The sequence below is a fragment of the Etheostoma spectabile genome, chromosome 16 (assembly GCF_008692095.1).
Source record: "Etheostoma spectabile isolate EspeVRDwgs_2016 chromosome 16, UIUC_Espe_1.0, whole genome shotgun sequence".
Classification (NCBI taxonomy): domain Eukaryota; kingdom Metazoa; phylum Chordata; class Actinopteri; order Perciformes; family Percidae; genus Etheostoma; species Etheostoma spectabile.
Genome location: NC_045748.1, coordinates 15,590,969 through 15,618,279, shown reverse-complemented (window position 1 = coordinate 15,618,279; position 27,311 = coordinate 15,590,969). Strand labels below are relative to the sequence as shown.

General features: G+C 38.9%; 2 protein-coding genes across 20 annotated transcripts in view; one reads left to right on the top strand and one right to left on the bottom strand.

Moving 5' to 3' along the window:
- Positions 1–20,611, bottom strand: part of mapk10 (mitogen-activated protein kinase 10) — a 33,039-nt gene extending 12,428 nt beyond the window's left edge. For 3 of the 16 annotated variants that reach the window (XR_004335532.1, XM_032538883.1, XM_032538878.1), the window contains exons 1-8: positions 20,322–20,589; positions 10,230–10,301; positions 8,712–8,881; positions 4,357–4,486; positions 3,832–3,890; positions 3,244–3,382; positions 2,170–2,335; positions 1,114–1,185 (exon numbers count right to left, since the gene is read on the bottom strand). Coding sequence is in view for 15 of the 16 variants with exons in the window: in XM_032538883.1 (XP_032394774.1) it covers positions 1,114–1,185; positions 2,170–2,335; positions 3,244–3,382; positions 3,832–3,890; positions 4,357–4,486; positions 8,712–8,881; positions 10,230–10,301; positions 20,322–20,324 (811 nt within the window). In the remaining variant the exon portion in view is untranslated. Of the gene's footprint in view, positions 1–1,113; positions 1,186–2,169; positions 2,336–3,243; positions 3,383–3,831; positions 3,891–4,356; positions 4,487–8,711; positions 8,882–10,203; positions 10,302–19,356; positions 19,401–20,321 lie in introns of those variants that run through there. The other 13 variants (XM_032538889.1, XM_032538888.1, XM_032538886.1 and 10 more) reach the window with 11 other exon arrangements.
- A 3,587-nt stretch (positions 20,612–24,198) lies between these two features.
- Positions 24,199–27,311, top strand: part of ptpn13 (protein tyrosine phosphatase non-receptor type 13) — a 44,835-nt gene continuing 41,722 nt past the window's right edge. For all 4 annotated transcript variants that reach the window (XM_032539300.1, XM_032539302.1, XM_032539301.1 and 1 more), the window contains exon 1: positions 24,199–24,597. The gene's annotated coding sequence lies outside the window, so the exon portion shown is untranslated. The remainder of the gene's footprint in view (positions 24,598–27,311) is intronic.

Genomic DNA, 27,311 nt, shown 5'->3' with positions numbered 1-27,311 from the left:
TGAGCTCATTGCAGGGCTTTTCTAGTTCTCCAGAGCATTAATCTTTCAGGAGCTGCGTGTTCAGGGATGTAGAGACCACAGTATTAGACACCTGCAGACACAAAAGGCTTATCTGCCTCTGATCATTGTAGTAAAATCATAGTTTTACAGAATAAGGCTGGTGATATTTTATACTTTTGTTTCGTCAACAAATTCCATGACAAGTCCAAAGTCCTTTAACATATTTACATTATTTCTACCTTGCATCATACTATTATTGACACTTACCCATAATGACAGCTTTCTCGTTTTCTCAGTCTACACTTTTAATCTTTTTAATCTTCCTCACACCACCAAGTGGGTTCATTTAAGCGGCTATTAAACCCATGTTCAAAATGAAAACATAAATCCTTCATTATCAATCCACCAAATGATTACTAACCGTTTCTGATTCACATATGTGGACAACCTCAGATGCACTTCACGTGTGCACACATGCACAAACTCCGCACAGTGACTATTTATCTAACTCCATTATTCTAAAAGAAGTCATTTTTGGGGATGCAATTACAGCCCCCTTACTGCAGGAGAACAATCCAGGTAGCACTGACAAAAACACTCTGAATATACAGAGACAAAGAGAGAGAACTCCCCTCTTGCCAAAATTATAAAACCGAATAGAGCTTACAATTCATGCGGACTGACTTGAGAACAAAAAATGTATAATGCTTATTTTATGATGTTATTGCAGGATAAATTAAAAATGTTAAAAAGAGGATCAGATGAAATTGTTGGTATAAAGACAACTGGATGTGAGTGTGGTTTAGTTCACCTCAGTAACATACAGAGAACATCAGGCCAGACTAATCTTCCAAGTAAATATAACTGACCAAAATACAATGTGAAAAGCAGACAAACCTGTAGCTAGTATTTCATTAATTCCAAACTCTCAAGCACTCGACTCAAAGAGTGCTTTAAAAGGCCGTTGAATCCAGCTTGAGTCAGACATGTGAAACCCAACATGGAAGGTCGTATTTAAAACAAAGAATGATTGATTTTAAATTACTTCTTCTATGCAGAGCAAACATAACCCCAATGAACAAAAACGGTGTTACCATCAGATAACAAGGATACAGTCCCGCCCAGGGAAGAGGATTTTGTGGCGCACCATTTCTCCCATAATGCACCCCACCGACCATATATCCACTGCACGCATAGAGGTGACAGTAAGACAGAGAAGGAGCAAAAGAAAAAGAGAGGAAGGCAAAGGTTAGTGTTTGACACATCAAGCTTTCTGGGAAAAGCAAGTGAGGGAGACGTAATTAGTGAGGAGCATGAAGAACGTGAATGAAATACAAACATAGAGCAGAAGAAGAGAGAAATAAAGAGCGAAAAGCTGTGCCTAACTAGCGGCGGAATATTCTTAAAGTCTACATGCTTCTATCCACAGGAGGAATATGGCTAATGATGAGTCATTGCTTAGCCTGGCATTCAATCACATGTCTGATGTTCTGGGGGCTTTTAATCAGTGACTCATACCGCCAACACTTCAATTCACTTAAGCTCATTTGAAAAGTGCGACTCAACCATATTACACACAGATACAGTAGGTTGGGGTCATAAATGGATAACATTTGAGTAAATTTACTGTATATATATTTTTTTACTGATCATTGGTGCTCATGAAAAGAAAAACATTGCTTCTATTTTGTACTACAGTCAAAAGCTCATTTGCGTTGTGTTTTACTGCAAATTATACTGCAGGTAAGTCGTTAGGGTTTAAAAATACTTTACATACTCACATAGACATGCTTCTGCTATACTGTCAATTACCTCTAAAAAATGACTTTGTAACACAATTGCTTCAAATGTTTTATTACTGTTGGTTCCCAGTTTGTATTAACTGCAGTTTTTCCTCTTTGCAGCAGCAGCAAGACAGTAAACAAGTGCAGTTTTGAGAATACTGACAAATACTCCATATAACTCATTTAGTGATCTACTCTATTAGCAAAGACTGCTACACAAACACCAATCAATCTGTGTGCGTTCTCTTTTGACTGTGGAAAAGTGGATGTTAGTCTTTTTGTGTGCATTAATAAAGAGAGCAAATAATAGACATTTTTGTCCTGTCCATTTGTTTAAATTTGACCCATGCAGGATCAAACACAATCAATGATGGCAAATTCTCACCGTTCTCTTTGTATCCCATGCCCAGGATAACCTCTGGGGCTCTGTAGTATCTAGTCACCACATAAGGGGTCATCATGAAGCTGGTGCCGGCAGTCCTGGCCAGACCAAAGTCCAGGATTTTCAGGGTGCAGTCTGACTTCACCACTATATTGCTTGGTTTGAGATCCTGGAGATGTGAAAAGGACTGGTGTGAGACACTATGTATGTGTAGTATATGTATGTAATTTACAAACCATCTTTTCTGTTGACAGGTTTCAATGATTTCTGGTATTTGACATGGAAATTGGTTATAAGTTAAAAAAGGACAATTGACAGATATATAGTATATACTATATACAGTATATATACTGTCAAAACTGTGTTTAATATGTCAATACCTGCTTGTGCAATTTGGATCAGAGTTACCTGCAACTGTAAACAATGAACTGGAAGCAGGAATTTGATAGTACTCAGCTTAATTTTTTTGAAAGTAATGTTTACTTTCTCCCCGACATCTGAAATTGTAATTTGCCCCTGCACTGTGACAATGTGTCGGCTAACCACTATTGACCTGGAGTGGGTTTTAAAGGCGACATTTTTGAAACTTTCTTTATCCAACATTTTAATAACAATGATAAATTGACCAATTTGTGAAGAAAAAATGTAATTTACACTATAGATAAGCTTACTATGCCTAAAATGGTAGCCATACAGTTAAGCTTAATAATTCATTGCCATTAATTTATATCCTTTTAACTTAATTTTATACAGTATATGTAGTAAGGGGCCCGTACTCATACTCTGTCTTTCTTTTGGCTAAGGGGTCCTTGGCCTGAAAAACTGCATGTGCTTGATGTGTTAGCTTAAACAACTAGTAAGGGTGGAGGCAACAGAAATTAAACCTTCCTCTGTGCCATTGCCTGCCAAATAGATAATTAAGGTGATATCAAATTGTATTGCTACTGATGTTAGACTACAAATTGCTATTTGCTAAAACTTTAAAAAATACTGTATATACTGTATCTAAAACATCCAACCCAACCCAATCCATATTCACTAGTCAAAGAAGAAAATTTAGAGGTCTTGCTTTCCTACCCTGTGAATAATGCCGGCTGAGTGCAGATGTTTGATACCACACAGCATCTGGTAGAGCAGGTAGGACATTCTCTCATGGTCAAGTTCCATCTGAATCACCTGGCACAAGTTGGCATCCATCAGCTCCATCACTAGGTACCTGAGAAAAGGTTCTATTAATCTCCGAGTGGTTGACAGACTTTTGTTTGATGAGTTAGCTGTTTACTAAAGTAATTTGAAAACTACAGCTCTCAGTGGTAATCATAAACTGAGCATTCCTCTACCATTTGAAATAGGTACAACCAAGACACATAAGTCCCTCTGCAGTAGTGTGTACCTAGTCTAGTCTCATTTATCATTCAGTTTTAGCAGGATACCTCCGGCAGTCTTGAGTTACACCTACAGTTCTTTCACTGACTACACTGACTACAGCAGTTGTGTTCTTACAACTGCAGGTGTGAAGGAGTTAGAAGCATATAATGCATAACAGAATCAGTCCCCTACTTTCCCTCCTGTCATTTGAAGTAACTTTTCTTTTCCTGTTATATGGGCTAAATCATTATTTTTTATGGAAATGTAATTATGCAAGAAAGGATTTAGTGTACTCACACATCCTGGAATTCCTCTAATGATTTCTGTGGTGTGAAGACATTTAATAAACTAATGATCTGAAAGAAAAAAGAGCATGGAGAGGTTCAACATCTAGCAGTTACAGTAAATATACACTGAGTTACCGCAAGGGACAGGGAGTTGGTAATGACCCTGGTGAATGACACTGCTGAGTAAACCGAACAAGTGGGTTGGAACAAAAAAGTGGGAAAAAACATGGAGGAGAGGAACAAAGAGACGGAGAATACGAAAAGAGCTCAAACTGCGGCACTGGAGATTGCATTCATGCCTTGAAGTGTTCTCTGTTTCACTCTCCTGCCAGTTTGGTACATTTCTCGAGGCATCGAATTTAGCACAGTCACAATGTTGCAGTGGCTTGTCTCCTTTTTGTAGCGAAGGGATTTATCAAGAACTAAAAATAAACACTGAATGGGGAATAGTTTAAAACTGGGCTTCATTCTGACAATGGATATAGTTTTATTCTTCCTGCATTCCTTCCTGTTACCCCTCAGCTGACTCACTTACATTTTTGTGATTGACACATTTCATGAGCACCAACTCCCGGTATGCCCTCTTGGCATGGGTCTGGTTCTGGAAGGGTCTGCTCAGCTTCTTGATGGCTACATTTCTGTCCAGGACAGCATCATAGCCCGCACTGCAGACGAAAAGAAAACGTGGATATCAATGGAAACATTTTTGTTAGTATTCATGGCTGGATGAATCACTTTGCATGACGCTGTGACAATCCACCCTGAATGCCATTGGTCACAAAAACATCTCCAACAAAGCAAAGACTCATGGGAAAAGATGACAGATGACTGTTTTAAAGTCATAATTTTATCTGAAGACATTTTTCTCCAAGGGTATGATCTTCTCCAAGAAAACAATTAAATTATATTCAGTGTGGTTGTTAACAGGAAAATAGCATTAGCATTTCTTCGGCGATTAAAGAAACAGTTAGCAAATAAAAGCTGATTTAACGTAAATTATGTGACTACAAGCTAGCAGTGGGGGTAACCAACTTGTGTGTGACTACTCCCAAGTCGGTTTTCCTGTTCTTTCCATTCTGCTGACTGCAGAAGAATGCAGCACAACACTCCAGGAAGTCACCGTGACCGGCCCAAAAGCTCAAGATTCAGGCAGACTGACTCCAGAACAAGAATGTGAAGTATGATACTTATTTTATGATGTTATTGAAGGTTAAATAAAAGAGTTAAAAGAGGATCTGTCACAATTGTTGTCATGAAGAAAGCCAGATGTGAGTGTGGTTGAGTTCACCTACGTAACATACAGAGAACATCTAACCTTTTCCCAAAATGTCAAACTATTCCTTCAATTCCACATGTAACCATTCAGGTGCTACAGCCTACTATAAACACTGACTTGTCCCATTCCTAATTTTATTTTGAAAATATCCATTAATAGAATTATACTTGATAGTGTGTTCTGTTTCCTGTTTTATTTTGGTATTTAGGCTTTGTGCTTCCCTGGTCTTGTGCCAGATCGTTGTGTTGTTCCAGTGTGTCAGTTCTCAATTGTGTTCTGTGCTGTCTTCTCATCCTTGGATGTTTTTTTCAGAAGTAAGTTTTTTCCTGCTGCGTTCAGGTCTACTTTAGTTGGTGTGAACTGTGTTGTTTTTTTTTGCTTAATAAATCCTCAAGCTCAAACTTTCTCCTGCCTGCACTGTGCTTTTGGGTCCTTAAATTCCCTGAGTCATGACACATTCTTGGTGATGTTGTTTTATAAACAACAACAAAAAGCATAATGCAATGAAATAGAGGGGGAACTGTAAATGTAAATGTTTTCTTTTTTTTCACATAGTGGCTCAAACTATTTTGGAGGTCGTTACGGCAGAGTGAGTTCTTTGCTGACTTAACACAATCCCAACCCTAAGATTTGTTTGTTTGTTTGTAGATTTATGTTTGCTTTCAATGAAAAGCAGTATCTAGATGTGAAAATACAGCCATAAAGACGCCATGCACATCACATTCTCAGCTATATCTGAGACTGCGCCTTTTCTGATGAACTCTCCCTAAAAGATGCTATAAATTGAGTTTCAATGCTGTATGCAGGCTTACTGCAGCCATAATCAAAATGACACTGTGTGTGGGTTTGTGTATAGCTGGGTGGGATACAACTGGCTCGTCATTTCTCTGGAGACTGCAGGCCAGGGATGATGTGTGACCATGGAAACAGTGGAGCCTTTCATAAAAGCATTGATCTCAATAGGGATTTAAGCTTGTGATCACTTTTCTGATAAGTGAAAGATGATGTCATGGCCACCTACACTACTTAAAGCCTTTATTGCTTCTAAGATGCTTCTGAAAGCTTATCGTGACCATGCACACAAGTCATAAGGGCAGAAATGTGCACAGATTTGGATGTTGGTGGCCGACGACATTGGCGGAGTGAGTCTGAGCTGGCCAGTAATTTCAAGTGTTACCTCATTAACATCTTCTCAGGCTTTACTGGGGCAAGACACTCCTCAATGCATAAAAAAAGAAGAAATAATAATTACTATAATCACTTTTTTATCATGTTTTGGATTACTCCCTTTTTTAAATGTATACTGTAATTTACATACAAGCTGTTGTGGGTGCATGTATGTTATAACTGTTGGTGGAAAAGAATTCAACTCCGTGCAAAGTCAGACCGATGTTTACCTAGTAATACCTGGTACCGGATGATAATGCACAGTAAGCAAGGCACTCTAATCATTTTATCATCACACTAAGACAAAATCATCCTTCCAACATAAATGCTCATGTCATGGTTGGCTTGTCGTGTGCTGTTGATATGCTTAATAACATCTAAATATGACTATTTCCATAGTGTGTCCTGTTAGATCTCTAGTCTTTTAGGGTTTTATATGGTTTGATCAGGGTAATGTCACAGATGACAGTTGTGGACAGACCTAAGCAGCACACAGCAGATCAGGTTAAATTAGATTTGCACTCTCTCCCTGCCATCTATCTCTACAATATCCTTCAAATGGGCACAATTCCAGCATTAGCAGTTATAGCCTGCCCAAGCTCCTTTGCAAACGCACAAAATTGCTTTGGAGCATAAGGAAAGAAGATTCTGAGGGCATGGGAAGCAAAGAAAGCACAATGAAAAAAGGGCGAGTGAAGGGGAAGGGGGTTTAGAGTGTTGAGAGCCAGTGATTCTTTAAACACTACATAAGAAACGCAGAGATAAAGCATGTCAACTTGGCTCATCCCAGGGAGCGTCTCTGAGGCAGGTATATGACCACAGTGACACTTCATTACCATAAATATAACTTATATTTGTTTGGTCTTTTGACAACGACTGTAAGATGCATTGCTTTAAGTGGAGCCTTGGCAGCGGCACCACTGCATTCTGACATGGCAGACGTGAGATGAATAACAATGAATACAAGCTCTCGCTGCAATCCGGATTAAGGACTCATGTAAGTGCCCATCCTGTTCGGCCCCTACAGTTTACACATCCATATTCTTCACAAAAGATATGTCATCAGCTCATAACAGGAGAGGAGATGAGCCCATAAGTTGCCATGCATTCCACATTTAATATTTAATGTAAACTTTAACAATCCTTAATATTCACACACACACACACACACACACACAAACACATACATTATGTATGGAGAGATAGGGCTGCCTCACAGGATGGCGCCCTAAACAGTTGTGGGTTCAGTGACTTTGCTCAAGGGCACCACTGCAGTGCCCAAGAGGTATCTATCCAGCTTCCTGTCCTCACTTTATACTTGGGACTTGACCCGGCAACTCTCCGGTCCGCACAGACTGAGCTACTAATAAACTGAACTAGCTAATGCCAAAAAATCTACTAAATATAGAGATTGGGATTGTTAGTCTACTTTGCATATATTTTTTATGTTTTTGATATTTATCAGAGAAACACTACTGATATTTTGACACTTTCTTAAAGTAGTAGCAACAATAATTTTTCATTTTCACTTCCATTTTCTTGTTGGCTTATTTATTATTTACCCTTCTAACCCTCTACATTCTAATGTAAAATAAATGAATCACTTTTTAATTGGTTCATAAGGTGTGTTTAGGTTCTCTACTTCAAAAGGTCAGCCAGTCAGTTAGTCACAATCAAAATTTACCAAAACCATCAGGGAGAGTTTCTTTCCATTTTTCTTTAACCAATGAATTGCTGCCATTTTCCTGAATTTGTTTGGGGAAACAAACACATGACTACTTTATGACTTTGTGGTTTAGCTAAAGCCTAGTCAGTACAGTTATTTTTAACGTGTTAATTCCAAGTAAATTCACAGAAATAATTGAAGATGACATAGTTAAACATAATTTGTGTTTCTCTTAACTAATTGTGATCTAAAATATCCCTGTTCACCAGCTTCAGAAACTATTCATTGTCCAGCTTTATCAAAGGCACCTCTATCCTAAAATGATCCCTTAAAGAAATAGGTAAACAGATTTCTACATTCACAAGTTTTACATTGAGCTGATTTATTCTCTTTCATGTTGTTCATCACAACAATTCTGCAAATATGAGTCATGCTGCATGCTGTGCTCTCAGATGTTATGATTGGTCAGGCAAAACGGAAACACATCAGGGTTTCAGGAGAACTGGGAACATGACTTTCCCATTGCCAAATCAATCATGGAAACTTCATACAATTTCCTAAATTACATTTTGCAGTCCTTCACTCACGCAACAGTCAAAACAATAAGCAGAGATTCTTCTCCCTTAATAATCTCCCACAACAATAAACTACAAGACAATTAGAAGAACAACTAACAGCCAAACTAGGTAATCAAACATTAAAAGCTACATTAAAAAACACATCAAATAGCATGACATGATGTAAAACAAGGCATTAAAGAAACACACAGTTGAGCACTTACCAGACAATTCCCTGAGCTCCAGAGCCGATGGCCTTTAAATTCTGGTAACGTTTTAAAACTGTGAAGGTGGAGTCTCCCACTTCCACACTGTAGAACTGGTTGTCCACTTTGCTTTTGCTCATGTTGTAATGTTTGGCGATATATGACACATCCACTTGTTTTCCAAAACCCTACATGGGGCAAACACAACAGAAAGACTCAAGAAGTTTGCGATGATCCAGAAGATGTATGTGTTTTCTTACAAATAAAAACCTCTAGAAGCATCAATTTGCAAAATAACAGTAAAATTCATATCGTACATTTTATTTTTTTTAAGTGAGTATTGGTAAATCATCAACCATTAACAAATCAGTTAAAACAGTCAATATCTATTTAGTTGCTGCTATTGCCTTATATCGATTCCTTTCCTGCATTTAATGATTATATTTTGGTATTTTTCCAAACAACAAAAAAGTGTGTGTTAGGAGATAAAAGGTCAAACTGGGAAGGTAGAAGAAATAGGACAGGACATACAATTGAGTTTACACTTACACTGTCTCCATGCAGAAATGTAAACCTTATAATAGACATGTAATGATGTTAGTGCTCCTAATGTCTTTGCTGTATTCACAAGACTAAAGACATTATTTTAATATGAATGTGCACACAATAATAATCAGGCTGTAATTACTTGGGCAGAGCAGTCGAACAAACAAACAACAAAAATATCAGGTAATTAAAGACTGGGTAATTACAACACAGCACTGAGGGGCACAAGTTTGAAACATTTCCCACAGACGCCATGAAAAATGTATATATATGATGTAATACATTAAAATTCATAGCAAGTCAACCAAACCTATGATCTGATCATTTGAATACAGTGGACTGCAGCCTTTACTGTATGCCCGTCTATGGTGGCTATTAAACATCACACATTACGCATGCATGTGTAACGCAGACATCCCATGAAAAACATGCTAATAATTTGAGCTACAGCGGAAATGGCCTGTGGCACACCACGCAGTCCTTACACACGTAGACTTGTGACATAGACTGCACAGTTTATGAAATGACACAGGAGGTCTGCGTTTACACTGTCACAACTCAAGAGGAAACGGACAATCAAGCTTCAGTTAGTAAGCCACTTCTCTGTTTTGTCTTAAGTTGAGATCTCAGTGTCAGATAAACACTTGAGGTGTTGAACTTAGTGGAAAATCAGGTCTACCTGTATTATTTTTAGCTTTCCATGAAATTAATTATAAATGCAAGGCTCCAAACTCTTTACCTTCTGAAAAAAGAGTAGTTACACCAGAGCTCCTACTCACAAGTGGAACCCATTTTGAGATTCACTTTAACAGGATTATGCTCCTTTATATATTTATTCTTTAGATTAAATGTCGTTTAAGTAAAGCTGTTCTTAAGTTTTCTTTTTCTTTTTACATACAGAGACACAACAATACCACAACATATAGAGCAATGAAGGGGACATGGAAGTGAATGAGTGCCCTACCTTTTTTACCTGTAAGGAACACACACCTGACAAAACGCTATCTTTACATCCAGGATTGGTTGGCTGCAGTTATATAAGAAATGTCTGCTCATAAATACCTGGAAGACACAAACAGAGGAGAGCCAGAGTCAATGTGTGTACATTCATCTACATGTGGATTCATCCTGAATCACCTGCAACACATCACAGATCATTTACATTACAGCAGTTTTGTTCACAGTTTTTCTGAGTAAAGAATTATTGTGCACAGTGAAGGAATAGTTGTTTGTGCCGTTGTAGTTACACCTCTCCTGGTGTGGAATTGAACTCAATGCTGTGTTCTCTCTACTCTGTCCCCATCAGGGTCAATAAGAGTGAGGAAAAACAAGACGTCACACTAATGTAATCAATTCTTCATCAGAGTATAATATAGCATGGCTACAATGACCAATGTCTTTGTGTTTCAAGATGCTGGTGTGACTTGTGTTAAAAAAAAAGACCTGAATATATCTGGCGCCATCAAGGAGTGAAAGAAAATATGGTCATTTTTGTTGATTTGTTGACTTCCTGGTAAGCTGAAGCCTAATGTTTCTCCTCCTCGTACTCCTCTTTACCTGCAGATAAGCTGATATCACAACATGATGTCAACACTACTTTCCGTATCCTTTTTCTTCATTTTCTTGTGTAAGTTTTATGCTAAGCCAAGCTAACTGTTGCTGGTTGTAGCTTCATATTCAGCATATAGATATGAAAGTAATATTGATCTTCTCATCTAATTCTCAGCATCAAAAGGCAATAAGCTTATTCAAAGAAATGTAGAAAAAACGGAAAGCTTTAACATGTATCCCTTTGAAAGTGTAAATTCAAGTAATGAGATCTGTGACATATGAGTTGTGAAACTCCCAACATTAGTAAATGATTTGAATCTTGTTACCTAAAATACATATAAATATAGTTCAGTCAACAACCAAAATAATAAACATTTCTCCTGTCCTCCTCTTTGACATTGTACGCACTTATCCAGACTCACACTTTTCACTTGGACGCTAAACTCATTAACCCCTTCAACCTTCAGGGGACCTGTGAGTTTATTTAGACACGGAGAAGAACTGCATGCAGTTTCATTGAGTTGTATTTAATGTAATACTGCGATCGCACACAAAGCAAGATTTCAAAGCGCTTGTACCACCAGGCATCGCATTTGCATAAAAGTAGTATGGCAAGTGTTGGCAAAGCTGTGAAAGAGCAGCTAGTGAGTCAATTTGGATTAAATGTAGATTTGCAAATTTTCTGACGCTTTTTTGTTGGCAGTTCAGTTCAAAAGATTGCATTAGTGGAATAAAGAAGAAAGGAATCGCTGAACAACAATGACATCCACATTAAGCAGGAGCTAGATGGGCTGCAGTTATCGCTCACAACGACTCTGGCTTCAAGGGTTTTCCCAGTGTGCTAATCATCTCTGAATAAATTGATATGTGATGTTTATGTAGGCCCTGAAAATATTAAAAAAGTGACTTTAATTGGCCTAGCAAGAGTGGTCGGGTGATCATAAACCACCGGAAAATGTCCCCAAATGGTTTGGCATCTTTCACAAAATCTAGAAAAGCAGTTGAATGGATATGGGTTTGCAATTTGCTCTCAGGAGGTAAATCTAGAACTTATGGGACAGAAACGTATCACTTAGCTCCACCAGTCCTTTAATAATGTCACAGGCAAGGCTTTAGTGTCTGCTAAATCCAAAGGGAGCAGGGCAGTGTTAAAAAAGAGATGTGGGACACAAAGTGTGTGTGGGATTTCTGATTTGGCCTATTTGGGCCAAGCTTTTTCTCTACCACTGTTATGTTTTACCGTATGCTAAGCAGTTGGAAGATTCGGATTTACTAAAGTGGCTGTATGACTAGAACTAAAATAATTATATACAGACTGAAATGACAGTAAACAGGTATGTAGAAAGTACGATAAGATGCAAAGGGATAGGAATACTTATAAGAAAAGGTTAAAGATGTGAATTTTTTGGGGGCGTCCATATATATAATTTGCAATCCCTCAAACCACTGTTGTAATTTCCCATCAGAGCTGTATGTTGCATTTGTAACATGACAAACATCACTGCCATCACATTAACCAGCACAATATTTGCTATTAATCTAACAGATCAACACTGAAATAAGCCCCGCCACCTAGCCAGCTACATCTCTGCCGCTTTAATCTTTAGCCATCTGTGTACATAACATTTTAAACCTCTCACTTGGCCAAAATGTTTGTGATCCAGCACACTTTAATAATTCAAGCATCACCAGGATCATCTCTGAAGATTATGTTAGGCTGTGTGGTGAAACTAGTTAGCACTATATTTCATACACCTACACCGGACAAACATATTTGGTTTATATTGTGGTTTTCTCTTTATTTCAAAATATAATATGATTAAATCCCTGTAAAACAACTAAACAAATTAGGAAATTGGTCATAATGTTGTTAAATTTTAAATAACACATTTGGTGTCTGAATTGTACTGTTTTTATTTTAATAAAAGAAAGAAGCAAACCATCAGAAGTGATTTCAAACTTTTTTTTTTTAAAGAAGAAAGAGAAATTAAAAAAAAAAAAAATAGCATGATTTGACACCCCTTTAGTAAGATACGAGAAACAAACATGGATGAAGAGGAAAGAAACACAGAATCATGATGTTAAGCTTTTCGTTTTTGTACATTTATATGAACGTTTTTTATATGTTGCCCGTTTGTACCCATTTGGACTGGGTCTTTCATATTCACTAATACCTGGTAGATTATTTCCGATGAGATGTCAAACAGTAGATGTTTGACCTGTAAATATGGAGCCAAACCATAAAACTTTGCTGCATCTAAACTGGATGAAGACTGTAAACAATTTACCTTGCAGCTGTCATTTTCAAAAATGTACACAGACTAACAATAAGTCAGGAAGCGTGGAATGTCATGTCGTTAAAAAAAACAACGAATTGATTGGTGTAATTATCAGAAACGTTTAATCACGAAAATGTGAGAAAAATGACAAATCAAATCACACTACAGTTATTTTTTGCCTTTGTGCAACTGACAGCAGATTCTGTGCTGGCTTGTTCAACCCTCTGACCAGAATCTGCTGATAGTGGTCAAGGTTGAAATGCTGCTCTGCTTGCAGCTAATACTACACTCAGCACCATTCCTTAAAATGCCCATAAATCATTCTAACTACAATATGCCTCATCAGTACAAGCTAATGCCAGGTGATTGAGAGGTTGAATTTGTCATGTATTGTCCAGTTTATTCAAAGCAGGTGGTAAGAGAAATTAATTATAACGACACAATTTGCTTGACACTCAAATAGTATTGAATTTCCGTTTCCAGCCCCACTCAAAAGAAAAGAAAGATGACATTGTGGCTTGATCTTCAGAGAAAGAAATCAGGGGAATATACTGGCATTAAATAACTTTAGCATGAGGTGAACATCAACTGCAATTTCTTAAAAGTTTCCCCCTCCTGTATACAGCTCCTGAGGCTTACTCAAGAGCGTTGCTTGGTGTTGCATCAGTGTTCCTGCATGATGTACAGGAGTTCTATAGATTGTAAAAAATTGCCAATTTGTAGCAGTCAGTCAGGATGTTGTAGTGCTGCATTTCCTTCTTCATGTCTCGTAGTGTATTCTGAATTTACCAGCTTGTGATCACAAATTCAAACCTGTCTAAGGAACAACTCAGAGCCTGTGCTAAAGCAACACGCTCATGGTCTCTCTCTAACACAAACCCTTTCCGACACAAATGTGTTGCACAATTAAAAAAGGCCGGGTCTGTTACACCGATGAGAGGACCGTTATTACTGTAAGAAAGAACTAAAAAAACTGAAGAATGAAACAGAAAAGGCAAGAGCAGTGGTTTTAATTGTCCTGAAGGGGCTAATGCATAATACTGATACAGAAGACCATTTATCTCTAGTGCTGCATGGCCACGCTGATGCTGATTTGTGCTGGTGTGTGTGTGTGTGTGTGTGTGTGTGTGTGTGTGTGTGTGTGTGTGTGTGTGTGTGTGTGTGTGTGTGTGTGTGTGTGTGTGTGTGTGTGTGTGTGTGTGCTCTGCAGTTGTGGCTGGTCTTTGGTGGATCCTGGACATTCTGTTTCATGTGCTCTCATGGGCAACAACAATGCCTCGGGCAAACCAATGATCACACTGCATACTGGGTCCAGTTGTACAGCAGTTGCTCTTAATCCCAGCACGATCAACTGTGGGTTTTTTGTTTTTTGTTTCACCTGCAAGTTTACAGCGCATGCCTCGGCAACCAAGGTGCACGTCACCTTCTGATTGGATAGCTGGGGGACCATGATTGAGATACTATTATAAGCCAATGCACTACTTACAGTTTATGCTGCTTTCACATACTCACACCAGACAAATTGCTTACATTCGTTAGCTGTGTTATTAAATAGTCTATAGCTGACTTGATTCTATTATTGTTAATATTTAATTTTATGTATTTATTCAGTAACCGCCAGGGTTGGTGGCCTTGCAACCATGTTGCCAGCAGTTTGTTCACTCTCCCGTTCCTCATGCCAAGGAGGAGATGTTGTTGCTGTCAGAAATTCCCGATGTCTCCGTCTTAAAGGCCAACACGAACGGTTTCATCCACTCAGCTCGTATTTATGGTCTGAAGATTGACGTGAATGCAGCATTATCAAAAGACCTATCAAGCACAGATGTAACTAATCCCATTAACAATGGCTGCATTCCATTTAGGCGTGCTAGAGACAGGTGCCTGCTGTAGCCTCTTTTCACAGCAGATATTTTGACTTATAGTAGTTTAAGCACAGATATAATGATTGGCATTTAAGTGTTCCAGTAAGGCATACCACTGAGTCTATTGTGGGTCTATTGTGCATGCATAGAATGGAGCTAACATTCATGTTATTAGTTATAAACATGTGACATTTCTGGGATGATTAAAATGTTTGCAGAAAAAAAGCTTGTTGGTGATTAAACAGAACATGCCACGTGTGATGGGATAAGAAGTTACAAGTGCAAGTGACTACTTCCTTGAATGATCACACATTTCCTCCCAAAATCTCACATCACACACCAGTACTTGTCTACCATTTCTGTGTTCAGAAATATGTTCATATAATGAAGCCTTATGACTGATTGAACAAGTTAGAGCAACCACAACATGACAACATCAGAAGCAACAGACCCTACGATAGAATTCAAACCACCCATATAAAGATTTGACATAGCAAGGTATGCTAGCCTAAAAAAGGTGTGGTTCTGTGAGTGTGGTAAACACAATGACATCAGACAAAAAATAAGACTAACGTGTTATATGGATTGCTGCAAATTATGAATATTCAATCTATTTATAATAGCTGGCATGAAATGCTTACTGCAATGGTGTGTTTTTTTCAGCTTTGGTAAAGCAGGAGTATCAGCCCATTCATCTGGGTTAAAAACCTGCACACTATTATTTAATGACAGAATATGAGATAATTCTTATGGTGTGTCATGAGAGTCCATTTCATTACTTGTAGAAGAAGTGAAGCTTTCACATTCCATAGGCAAATTCTTATGATGGAAAGGTGTGTTTGACTAGTAGTTAATTTCGTAGAAACATTGGTGGTGAAATATCTCATGAAAACATTTTACATAGATTCCTGAAAAAACAGGAACATCCCATTTTACAGAATGTTTCTTACTCAGCATAGCCCACAGTATTGTATACAGAAAGTCAAGTCATAGTTGTGTGTGTCAGCTAGGATTTAAGTTGAGTTATAGACAATGTTTTATATCTGCATTAAATAGGTTTATTGACTGCTATAGAACCAGAGGGCTACTGGCCTGAACACCAGTGTTATTGTTTCCTGTGGTATCCATCTTTGTTTTCTCTCCTCCCACCACTCGTCTTCCCTCTGTCATGCGTTTTGTGAATGTCGCACCACCACATCCTCCATCTATAGTTGTCATTCTTCCCTCCATCCTCAACACTGATGAGAGCCAGCGTTCTCCCTTTTCCTGTCTTTCTTTTGTCCCTCCCTCGCTCCCACCATTCCTGCTCCCAGGCTCCCAGCCTCGCTGCTACCGTCTCCCCTCCCCCTCCCTCGGAGCTCCATTGTGAGTGCTTGGTTCAGCAGCCTCAGCCTCTCCTGCAGTATGCCTTGCCTTGCTTCTACTGTGCAGCCGGAGCCAAACGCAGTACAGCCTCCCATTTGGGCTCAGGGGAGGGGAAGGGAAGCACTTCAAACTGCAGATACTGCCAGGAAAACAAGACAGCGCCGGCTCCTGAGCTCATCTACATACTGCGAATCTGAACGTTCACGGAAATCTTATTGATTTCTTTCTATACAGCTAAAAACATGTGTACTATCTGTCTGTGCTTGTGTTTGTTGTCTCACTCACATCCCTTGATTTCCTCGAAGTAAACAACAGACATGTTACCTGAAAAAACGCTTACTCTGCACTTTTCTGATAAGCCGCATGGTAGCAACACATACAGCTTTGACAGGTGCATGAGCACATTCAACAGATTTACAGCTTTTCTTACAGAATCTGAAATTCATTAGGTAAAGGAAAAAGGCCAAAGCATTTTATTGAAACCACTGTGCCTTTTGTAAAACAACCTACTAAATATATTCATAACACATAACAAGTTAGAACTACATCATTTGACATGATCACAGAGCTACCCTGATGCCATGGTTGCAGTAGAGACTGTTTTCTGAAATAGATCACTGCTGCAAAAGTATGTCCATCTCTTGATATGCTTTACCACATCTTTTACTTGATGCATTCATATTTGTGATACATCGATGAGAGGACTTATATGTGCATCCTCACAACAAACTGGCTTACGAATTTGCCATTAGCTTAAGCAGTGTTTAATGACACCAATCTTGAATGAGGAACATTTGGTGAACGTTTTTCTGCATTGTATTTAGCCTGGAATTACTACCCCCTCTAAAATCCTTTGATGGCCTCTGCGTTGCCTCAATGCCCGACCCTTAGTGACTCTTAAGTCTCTTCACAGATGTGCTGCAAACAGATTGGGACACAATCTAACACAGCTTAAAGTATTGCACTCAGCTATCTGCTGAGCAAATAAAAGCAAATAAAAAGCTGCATATTTGTCAGATCAAATTCAATTATGTAACTGTGCATCTCACTCATCAAGCTAATTTCTCTGTTTGTCTGGCCTGTAGTGGGAAGCAATGCTACAGCCTCAGGGAATTAACTTTCGTGCAGCAATAATTTCATTTTATTTATTAGAATAAAACTGTATTTCCCCACACAAAGCTATCACTTCAGCTCTAAATACGGTCAGACAAAAAATTATTTGTTCCTTACAGTAATAATAATGATGTGCTTTTAATGCCAGCACTCACGGATCATAAAAGCATTAAGAAGCTCATTTTGATCAAAGTCAAGCGGGGTATATAAAACTCAATTGCATAAGAATTTATAATACTGTGTCACTGTTTCTTCTGGTAATATCTATGTTGGCTTAATAATATGAACCAAACATTATATCAGGGATGGAGAGAAACTAACTCCTAACCAAATTAGATGTCTATCATCTTTTTTCCCTTCTTGTTTGGTTTTGTATCATAACCCAACTGTTAACTCTTCTAATGACACCTGTGACCTTCCATATAATCATGAGAACCATGGCAGAATGGCCCCAATAAGACTGATGAGGACATTTAAGTAATTGATGGTCAGCGAGAACTGTGTTGGAATTTCTCACATTCAGCCTCTATAAACCTTAGCAGCTAGTGTGAAAACTGGACTGGTTGTTGGTTATGCTCCTTTCTTCTGAAAACATGATATGTTATGATAGATCATGCTGGTATGGATGTTTCTAATTCCTTTAGTTAAAATTAAGATGCTGACCTGTTCTGTTACCATCATCCAGGGACTGCCGGAACACCAGAATTCAAGCACATCCTGTAGACTATTCCTTTCAATTGTGTTTAACCACTTCACTCTAGTTAAGCCATTTCCCTCAATGATTAGCTAATAATCAAAATATTAATTGGAAACAATTTATAACAAAACAATTAGTTGTTGAAGTCTTTTTTCTTTTAAGTAAAAATGTCCAACATTCCCTATAATGTCAGCTTCTTAACTGTAAATTGAATATATTTGAGTTTTGGACTGTTTTACATTTTAACAATTCCATGTACATGAACAGACCAAACAGATAATCAATTATCCAGGAAAATAATCAGCTGTTTAATTTATAGTTAGTATTATCATTAGTTGTTGCCCTCTTTCCTTAGTTTGCAACCCTACCGTTATAACCCTACCGTTATAATACATTGCCTTATTTTGTTACACAACAAGGGATTAGTACACCAACGGTCTGAAATCTGCAAAACCAAAATGGAATCAAAATGCAAGAATAATCTACTGCCAGATAACATTGGTCTGCTGTTGACTATTTCTACTGATGATTCGCCCTTGGATAAACAAGCTGCCGACCTAAATTTCTATATAACCTAATATCATTTTGTGGAGGCCTGCAGTGGCTACCAAAAACAACATATTGTTTGATTAACTGAGGCTACTTTAGCATTTCAGCAGAAATATTGAAAAACCATTAATGATTTGCCACAAGATGATGATCATGATGGTGATGATGTGGTGATAATGATGATGATGATGAGGATGAGAATGAAGAGAAGTAACGTGCACGTAGTTATCTATTAAATCACTCTCTTCAGCCACTGCAGAGACACCAGTAAAAGCTTTGTTTAATTGTTAAGCGTGTTCCCTGCAGCACTTTCACAAGCATGGAAGCCTGCTCCTAAATAATTCAGAACCCAAGGTCACAGCGCTAAAACCTCTCTCTCTCTTCTATCCTGTACATTTAGAGTTTGTTGTGACTCCTTTAAACCTTCACTGACGGCACAGGAAAACACCTGTATTTAGTCCATCACCGAGGGCATGCACAAAACAAGTATACCAAAAGAAAGAAAAACTTAAAAATATAAGTCAAATAACTAAATCTGTTGTTTGTTCTCACAAATACAGAAGCAAGAAAGCTTAGTTTATGCAACACTTTCTCTATACTTGTATCTGTGCAATCAGCATTATAGGCAAGGTGGGTTTACAGTGAAATTAAATGGCTTTCCATGTGCAGAAGAATTCCCAAAACCAATGAAAAGAAATTACCTTCCTCTGTGGCTGTGTCTTTTTTAATCCAACGAGTCCTGCACAGAATGTAACCCACATTAGGGTGGACAACATCCCATCCCATCTGCGTTATGAGTTCAGTTTTAATGACAAAGCCTCCAGAAATTACCTTAACCTTCCCTCAATTAGTACCCCTCATACACTTAAGGCACCAGTATTTTAAAAACCGCCAGTGAGAAAACAAAATATGTAAATTTATCAATAAATACCCATTAATTCCAACTGTTTGTCTTAGAACATCTGCTTTTCTAGCACTTATGGTGGATCTGAGGCTGGTCCCATATTCCTGATGAAGTAGTGATGGTCTGCATAATGCACAAGGTGCGCAGCTGACTTCTGAGGGGGAGGAGGGACAAACTCTGCATGTAAGCCCTACAGTATGTAGCCCATGTAATCCTTGTATTTTGAAGAGTATCATCCATTTGCACCACCCCTGCATTTCTAATCAAAAATGCATAACGTGCTTCATAAGAGTGTTTATTCACCCTAAAACCATGCAGTCCAAGTATTTGGATGTGGTTCACAGACATAAATGGTGCATATTTCAAGTCAAAATATTAAATAACAAAGAGAAGCCGCCTGGATATGAGCCTAATATGTGATGTTATTATTAACGTCCTATAAGGGACAAACTAATGATTAAGCTCTGTGATATAAGTCCATTGCAGGATGCCTGTGTGGATGGACAACAATTCGTCAGGTCAGGTCTAACGCCATAATGAAATCACCACGCAGTGCTGCTAGTTGTTATAGAACAACATCGTGGTGAATGTATCAAGATGGGGTTCATTTTTTTTCGTTTGTATGTCGCTGTCTCTCTCCCACCGAGGCATCGCTAGTGGACTTCATTAACCTTCCCTTCCGATCAATATTCATCACTCCACCCTGGAGGCAGCTAGGGTGCTCGCATCGCATCCACATAACACAAACCCACCCGGCCTTACCATTCCGTGCCAGCTGATGACGATCCCAGTCCGGTGACAGTCCTTTTTCAAAACATCCCGATTAGAAACATTGCGGTGACCATAGCTAAAAGCTGACTTTAAACGTGCATAAAGATGGCGAAGAGGTGAGGAGAAAAAAATACTCAAAACAAGACGATGAGGAAAGAAAAGAAGCAGTGATGGACGGAACCGAGGTTTGCTGATGCTGGCTGTACCATTGTGGACCAACGAGAGCTGAGGAGGGAAGGGGGGGGGGGGGGGTATGGTGAAATATGTTGCCATAGCAACCGAGCAGGAGCACGTCTGACGTCAAAGCCCGAGCAGAGAGAGAGAGAGAGAGAGAGAGAGAGAGAGAGAGAGAGAGAGAGAGAGAAAGATACGATAAGACAAAGTTTTGATAATATTATAAACAAAAACGGAAAACAAGTTCTCCAGATATGCAAAGGCCTGGGTTTATACACTGTTAATGGAAGAGCCCGTGGTGAGTCTCTGAATGACCTAATCCACTGTTTTAGGTAACAGTGTGGTGGATTATACGATAACCGATATCAACCCAGAGGATATCGATGCCTTTTGTAGTTTTACCACAACTTCCCTTTACAGATCACTGCCAAACAACACTTTATTTAAATAAGTCTACAAAATGTAACATTGTAGCCTACCAGAATCAGAAACCATCAAAATGCAGGCTATGACCTCCATCAAAAATATTTATGGCAAAAATGCAGCAACACAGAGGATTATTTAACTACACTTGGCAGTACAGAAATCAAATCAAAACTTAATCTCTACAGACCTACTAAATACCCATGCACAAAAGATGGAGTAAATGTGGCTACACAGCATTGGAACAATGTATTTGATGAATCAGCTACAAAATCTAATCTCAAAACTAACCTTTCCCAATAACTGACAACTCAGGGGATGCATATGGCTATAAGCGATGGCTTGAAAAATAGGGGTTAAAAGCAAGGATACATGTTTCTCAAGCTAACACCAGAAAAATTGTCAACTCAGCCACACCTAGCCCAAGATCAAAAGGAGAACGACCTGAAGTCACCCGTCTTTGTCAGAACAACAGAACAATCACACCCAGACATAGTTGATTAACATGATGGATGTTAATACTCAACAGCTCAACATTGTAGAATGTGAATCAGAGACAGAGGTTGCTGAAGTGTCCCAGTCCAGTGCAGATGCATTCTCCAGTAATATACAGTAAGCTACTTGGAAAACTGGTAAAACACAGACCAGTTGAGTCAGTTCACATAATGTGCCTATGACTATTCAGCAACACTCATCATCAGAGTGGGAGGATGTCTCAATGCAGAACCCTGCTTGAACAAGACACTATCCAAATCAGAGTTGCTAGGTTAGGCTGATTTGGATGCTTAAGTAAGGGCACAAGCCTGAGAAAACCTTTACATGGATGACCAGAGCTCCAAACATTAGTCTCCTCATGAGAGTACATTCAGATCTGACACTTTATTGCCAGATGTGGCAAGTTTTTCTTTATAGTTTATTTTACTCTAGGCAGACCAAGGAACTAAATTCAAAGGGAGTGAAAAAGAGCTCCTGGAAAGTTTTTTTTAATGCTCTGCAGCTGGACCCAAAGGCTCACCAGTCAGCAAATCACATGCCTTCAATCTACCAGGTGCCCCACACTTCCACTGTCAGAACAGACATAGCTACTCTTTCAATGCTTCAGTGCAAATCACCCTTGGGGCTCAGACCAACACTGATGAGGAGGTATTAAGGACAGTATTAACAGACATAGAAGGAAGAAGAAATTCAAAATTCAAAACCCCTTGGCACTTTATGAGGCCATGTTACCCCTATCAGTCTCCTGATGGGGCCTATTTGCTTCAGGTAATGAACAGAGGTTAAAAGCTATTGAGTAACATGAGACTAAAAGACTGTCTGGCAGCAGTTTGTCAGATGCTAATAAGTTTCCAAGCTTGCCAGAGTTGGCAAATAAAATGAAGTCAGTGCCTTAAACATAGATACTTTCATAATTGTAAATCACTTGCTACCACATGCACCATGACCAATGGGACAGGTTGCCAAAAGTTAAATGGTAAAAGTCTGGACAGCTCACATACCAAGGGTAGGACTTACAACTACTCAATGAGTCAACTTATTAATCTCCTTCTTTCCTTGGAAATGCCATGCCCTGGAGATGAGGAGGGACATTTGAAAAAAAAAATAGTTTTGTCATTGCATTCCAGTCCCCTTATTGAGACAAGAACATTCCCTAAATTTAAGCCCTTCACCCTGTATTAAAAGTGCAGTAGAAACGAGTCAGACTATCTCTACCTGCACTGCATAACCTTCAGTAAGTTTTGCTTAAAGCCATCAGGAGTTATTTGCTGTCGAGTAGGAATATCCATTCGACAGCAGACAGCATAACTAAATGCCTTATAAGAGTTTTGGTACTATTATGATGTTAAGAAACATTTTTGTTTGATTATTCCAGCCCATCACACATTAGGCATTTGTTGCTCGATTTCACTTGCTAATAGTAAAGCAACAATCTAACGGAGCATTTAGCTTTAATTAAATCTAAACTCTTAATATTAACAAAATGAAAAGTGCAGTGACATAATTAAGACTGTCCTTTTTTCTGTTTGTGTGGGTGCAAATAAACAATTTATGAAGAAGAATGGACTTCAAATATTGTACAATACATCTCCTCTATGTTTGTGTATTGTTCAATTGTGTCTTCTTGGATTGACACAATAAAAGTAATGAGATGTCCTTAATGCATAAAAATAAAAGATTTAGGATAAACACACTAGCATATGTATAAATGTGGTCACATGTCTCTTATTTCTACATATAGGATCTTAAATTGCCCCGAAAATTGTTACAAGAAATGGCTGTTAGATTGCCTTCAGAATAATAACCCAACAATTACAATAGTGCATCCTAAATGCTGTATGCTTATGCAAAAGCATGTACACATGCATGAATGGGAACAAAAGGTAATATTAGAAATAAATAAATTCAGAGTAGATAATGTAGGCAATGGAAGAATAAATGTCAAACATTATGTACAATGGCATCAGCTTTGAAAACGTTCAAGAAAATGAATATCAACTGACTGCATCAAGAGAGAAAACTGGTCTTATCGTTCCAGCACATGGTGGGTGATAATGATCACGCCTTTTAGCACTGACGGGTCCAGGCAGGCAGAGAAGTCTCTTTAATCCCAGTCACCATTTATGTAAGGCAGCATGTCATGTAATGATGATTACCAGCCACTAGATGGCTCAACGCAGACCATAAATGAGGCAGTTTTGAAGTGCACCTTAGGAAGGAAGTACTCAGCAGTGAATTGCTTCCTGACTACTGACAATTAAACAACTTTGATGTTGTGGGAAATGCTGAAATATAGGATAAGCTTGGTGTTTTGTTGAGTTTGGAGATTGTCAGCACTTTTAAACGATACAGGGATGAAGGAAACATCCCACATACAAATTGTAGGCCTACATTTACAAAGCCTTCCTGCTCCAAATGGAAGTTGTCATTTTCTAATTTGTGCATACTATTTTAGTAAAATAGTAGACCTATCTGAGGTACAAATTTGATCTAATTAACACCCACATCACATGTTCCCAATTTGACTTGTTCTGTTTGTAAAATACAGAAAAAAAATTGCAATGTAAAATGCATTGAAACTGATTTTAGTTTATATAAACAATTATGTTGGTCCCTATACAAACGCTGGATAGCTATATATATAAAACACATTTGACCATGCTCACTGTACATTTTACTCCCAGTTGTGTATGTTACTATAGAAACGGTTAAATGACAGACCCTAGCAGCGAGCCAATGGACAGCCATAGTAAGGTGTCTTGTTACTGCCAGTCAGCCCACGCTAACTGGGCTAAAGGAGGGGCAATTCCGCTCCTCTCAGCAGTAATGGTGACTTGGCTGCGCTGGATGGGAGCTCAATGTTGTGTTGTGGCCATCAAACACAACTTCTGAGCAGTTTCAGAAGAAGAGATTCGGTTTTTTTGTTTTTTACTGCGGCGACTCGGGTAACAATTTCAGTCAGTGTATTGGATTTGTATAGTTAGCTGAATGCGCTGTGGAGACCTGTTGCTCGCGCGCCCGCCTCGCCGCCGCATAGTCAACTAACGTCAACGTTACTATCCAAGATGTTGCTTTGTGGATGGGATGGCCTCTGGTCCCGTTTGTGTGCGCACTCATAGCCTCGTCGGAGTACGAACATTTCCCATTCAAGTGATTGTGTAGCTCTTCTCGACTGGTAAGTTTAAGCACTTGAAACATGATGTACAAAAAGTTAGCTCACTTCAGCGTAACGTTAACGGGTGCCAGCTTCTGTCCCAGGGAAAACTGAGGAATTTAGTCTGTTGTGGCGAGGCTCAAACGTCGATGCTTTTTTTTCATAAAAAAAAATCTAAAACACGTTAGCTACTTTAATTCTAGTAAGCCGTCTGTTGATATTTATTCTCGACCTGAAAGTATTGCTATATGTTGTGTTAACGTCTCAACGAACTACTGCTCCTACTAGCTAGCTAATGTCTGACATGGGGCATCTTTGACCACACCAATAACTGTATTTTTAGTTTGGGAGGGAGGAGACACCACTAACGTTACAAAAATAACAGGGTGTCTGGCTGGCTAACCGCAACTAGCACTATTTGTGTAATTTTAAGAAAATGGTCAACGTTTTTTGTTTACATGTCTAAGCTTAACAAAGCGTTTTGGAGGCATAATATGCCAGGCTGAAGGTTTTATTGGAGTTGTAGATAGGCAGTTGTTGTAGCTACCCCTCCCCCTTCATTACCATAGAAAAGTAGTTAAATTAACCTAAAGTCAAAGGTCATGAGGGTTTTGAATATAACAAGCCTATTCAAGCCTACAGAGAAAGGTAGTAAGTTAGTGTGATTGAGCAAGATGAAAATTCCTATCTAACGTGGTTATGATGGAGATGGTGTGAGCATCACCATAGGAAAGAAAATGGGGAAAATAGTCAGTGGGTTGGGTTTGTGTGTGTTGGGAAGAGGGGTGGGCGGGTGGGAGAGTGAGGTTTTGCAAAACCATGCTCTGCATGTCACGGTACTCATAGCAACCCTGTGATTAACAGAAATGGAGCGGATGAGGTCAAGACCAAAATGAGAAGTAAGGGCCGTTGGGCCAGAGCTGGGCTGATAATCATGGAATAGTCATGGCTTTCTTCTGGCTAGTCCAGACTCTGACTGAGCTGAAAAACAAAACACCAACATCCAGGGTGGTTTAGGAAACCAGTCCATAACTGCATCTCCATCAACAACTCTGTGTTCAACTCATTTTGAGATAATCTGGGAAAGCATGTCTGCTCATTGACTAAATTCTTAGAGGTTTGTGATTAATGAAAACCAACCATCAGGTTTTCCCTTTCATTTAGGTGAGTCACTGCTTCTGTTTAATTCCCGCTACTGTTTTTTTCTTAAAAAGACACTTTAGTGAGGCACAGCTGTAAATTCAACCACAATCTTTCTACTGCTGGTACAGCTTTGCAAAGAAGAAAATCGTAGTTACCATATGTCTTTAGGATGTCAGTTTCATTGCGTACAGTCTGTTTTTGTTTTGCTATATGCATTTTAAAAACTTGAATCTTTACATCATCAGTCATGTTGATTTAAAACATATTCTGATCCAGGCCTCCCTAGACACTGCCTGTGTCTGCGTGTGTTTTGAATTTGAATCGTGTCAGGCTGCATAATACAGTATGATTCTGGGAACAGAGGTTCACTCAGAGTTTGTTGTTGAATTTTCCTGGAATGAAAAAGTTCAGGACGATTTTCACCTCAATGTTGGCGAAAAGTACCTCTTCTCATTGGCTTCTGTTCCGAAAGTGTTTGCCAGCTGAGACCACAGTTCTGATGTTTGGAGGATATGAACAAATTCCTTCTCATATCTTATGTTACGAGTTATGCTTTTTGGAAATAGAAGTGGAATATGGCAAGTGAAGTTGCTCCAGTTTTAAAAAAAGATTTAGGATCAAAGAAAAAATGTTTAAAAGAGAAAGACATACATGTTTTCCTGATCTGTATGCTGCTGGCTGATGGATGGATGAGCACTGAAAGAAAGCAACTGAAATAATTTGAACCTTTTTTGGTATGGGTTACCCAGCTGAAGTGCAATTTTTCAGGGGATGGTTTTCAAATCCATTTTATGGGTTTTAGCTGTGTCACAGACAGGAAGGTGGGAGGAAAGGAAAAGCTTCACCTAAGTGCAGAGTAAAGAGCACTATCACGTTTCCAGGATTATTTTCTTTAAAATCCTGGTGGCTGTGGGCAAGATTTTCAAACACTTAGCAGCAGCAGCAGCAGCAGACTAAGCCTTGTTTGGGTTTTTCTTTCTAGCTATAGTGTGGGAATACCTGGGAACAAACATCCCCACTGTTTGAAAAAGAGAATGAGGCGCTGAAGTGGTGAAGGCTGTCTGCTCTTGCTGTTTTGGGCCGCTGCCTCCTAAGCCCCCTCAATAATGAGCAGGACCATAGTCCAGTGTGAGAGGAGCTGTCCTGCACAGCAGCCTCGGTGCGGATAAAAAACATTCCACTGTAGGTCTCTGTTGAAATAACAAGGGCCGCAAAACAATCAGTCTTCACAGCACCCACTCTCCCCATTCTAATGGGTAATGAGCAAGATGGGAAGTAACCCACTTCGCCTCAGACTTCACGCCTCCCATTGACTAGAATGTTTAACCCGCATTCCTGCATAAACATTTAGGCCTGTGACATGCTTCCTCTCATTTCCTCTCTTCTCCAAACTCAGATTCATAGAAAGGACGTTGTTTGAAAAAAAGCCCAACGTTAATGAGGCTGCTGACCCAGTTTATGTTAAGTTTATGGATGAGTAAAATAGGCCTATGTAAATTTACCAAAAAAATGCCAAAAATAACCAAACTTGTGTATTGCTTCTTTTTAATACGTTAAGTCAATTTTGGCTTGCGAGCGGAATGAAATATCCA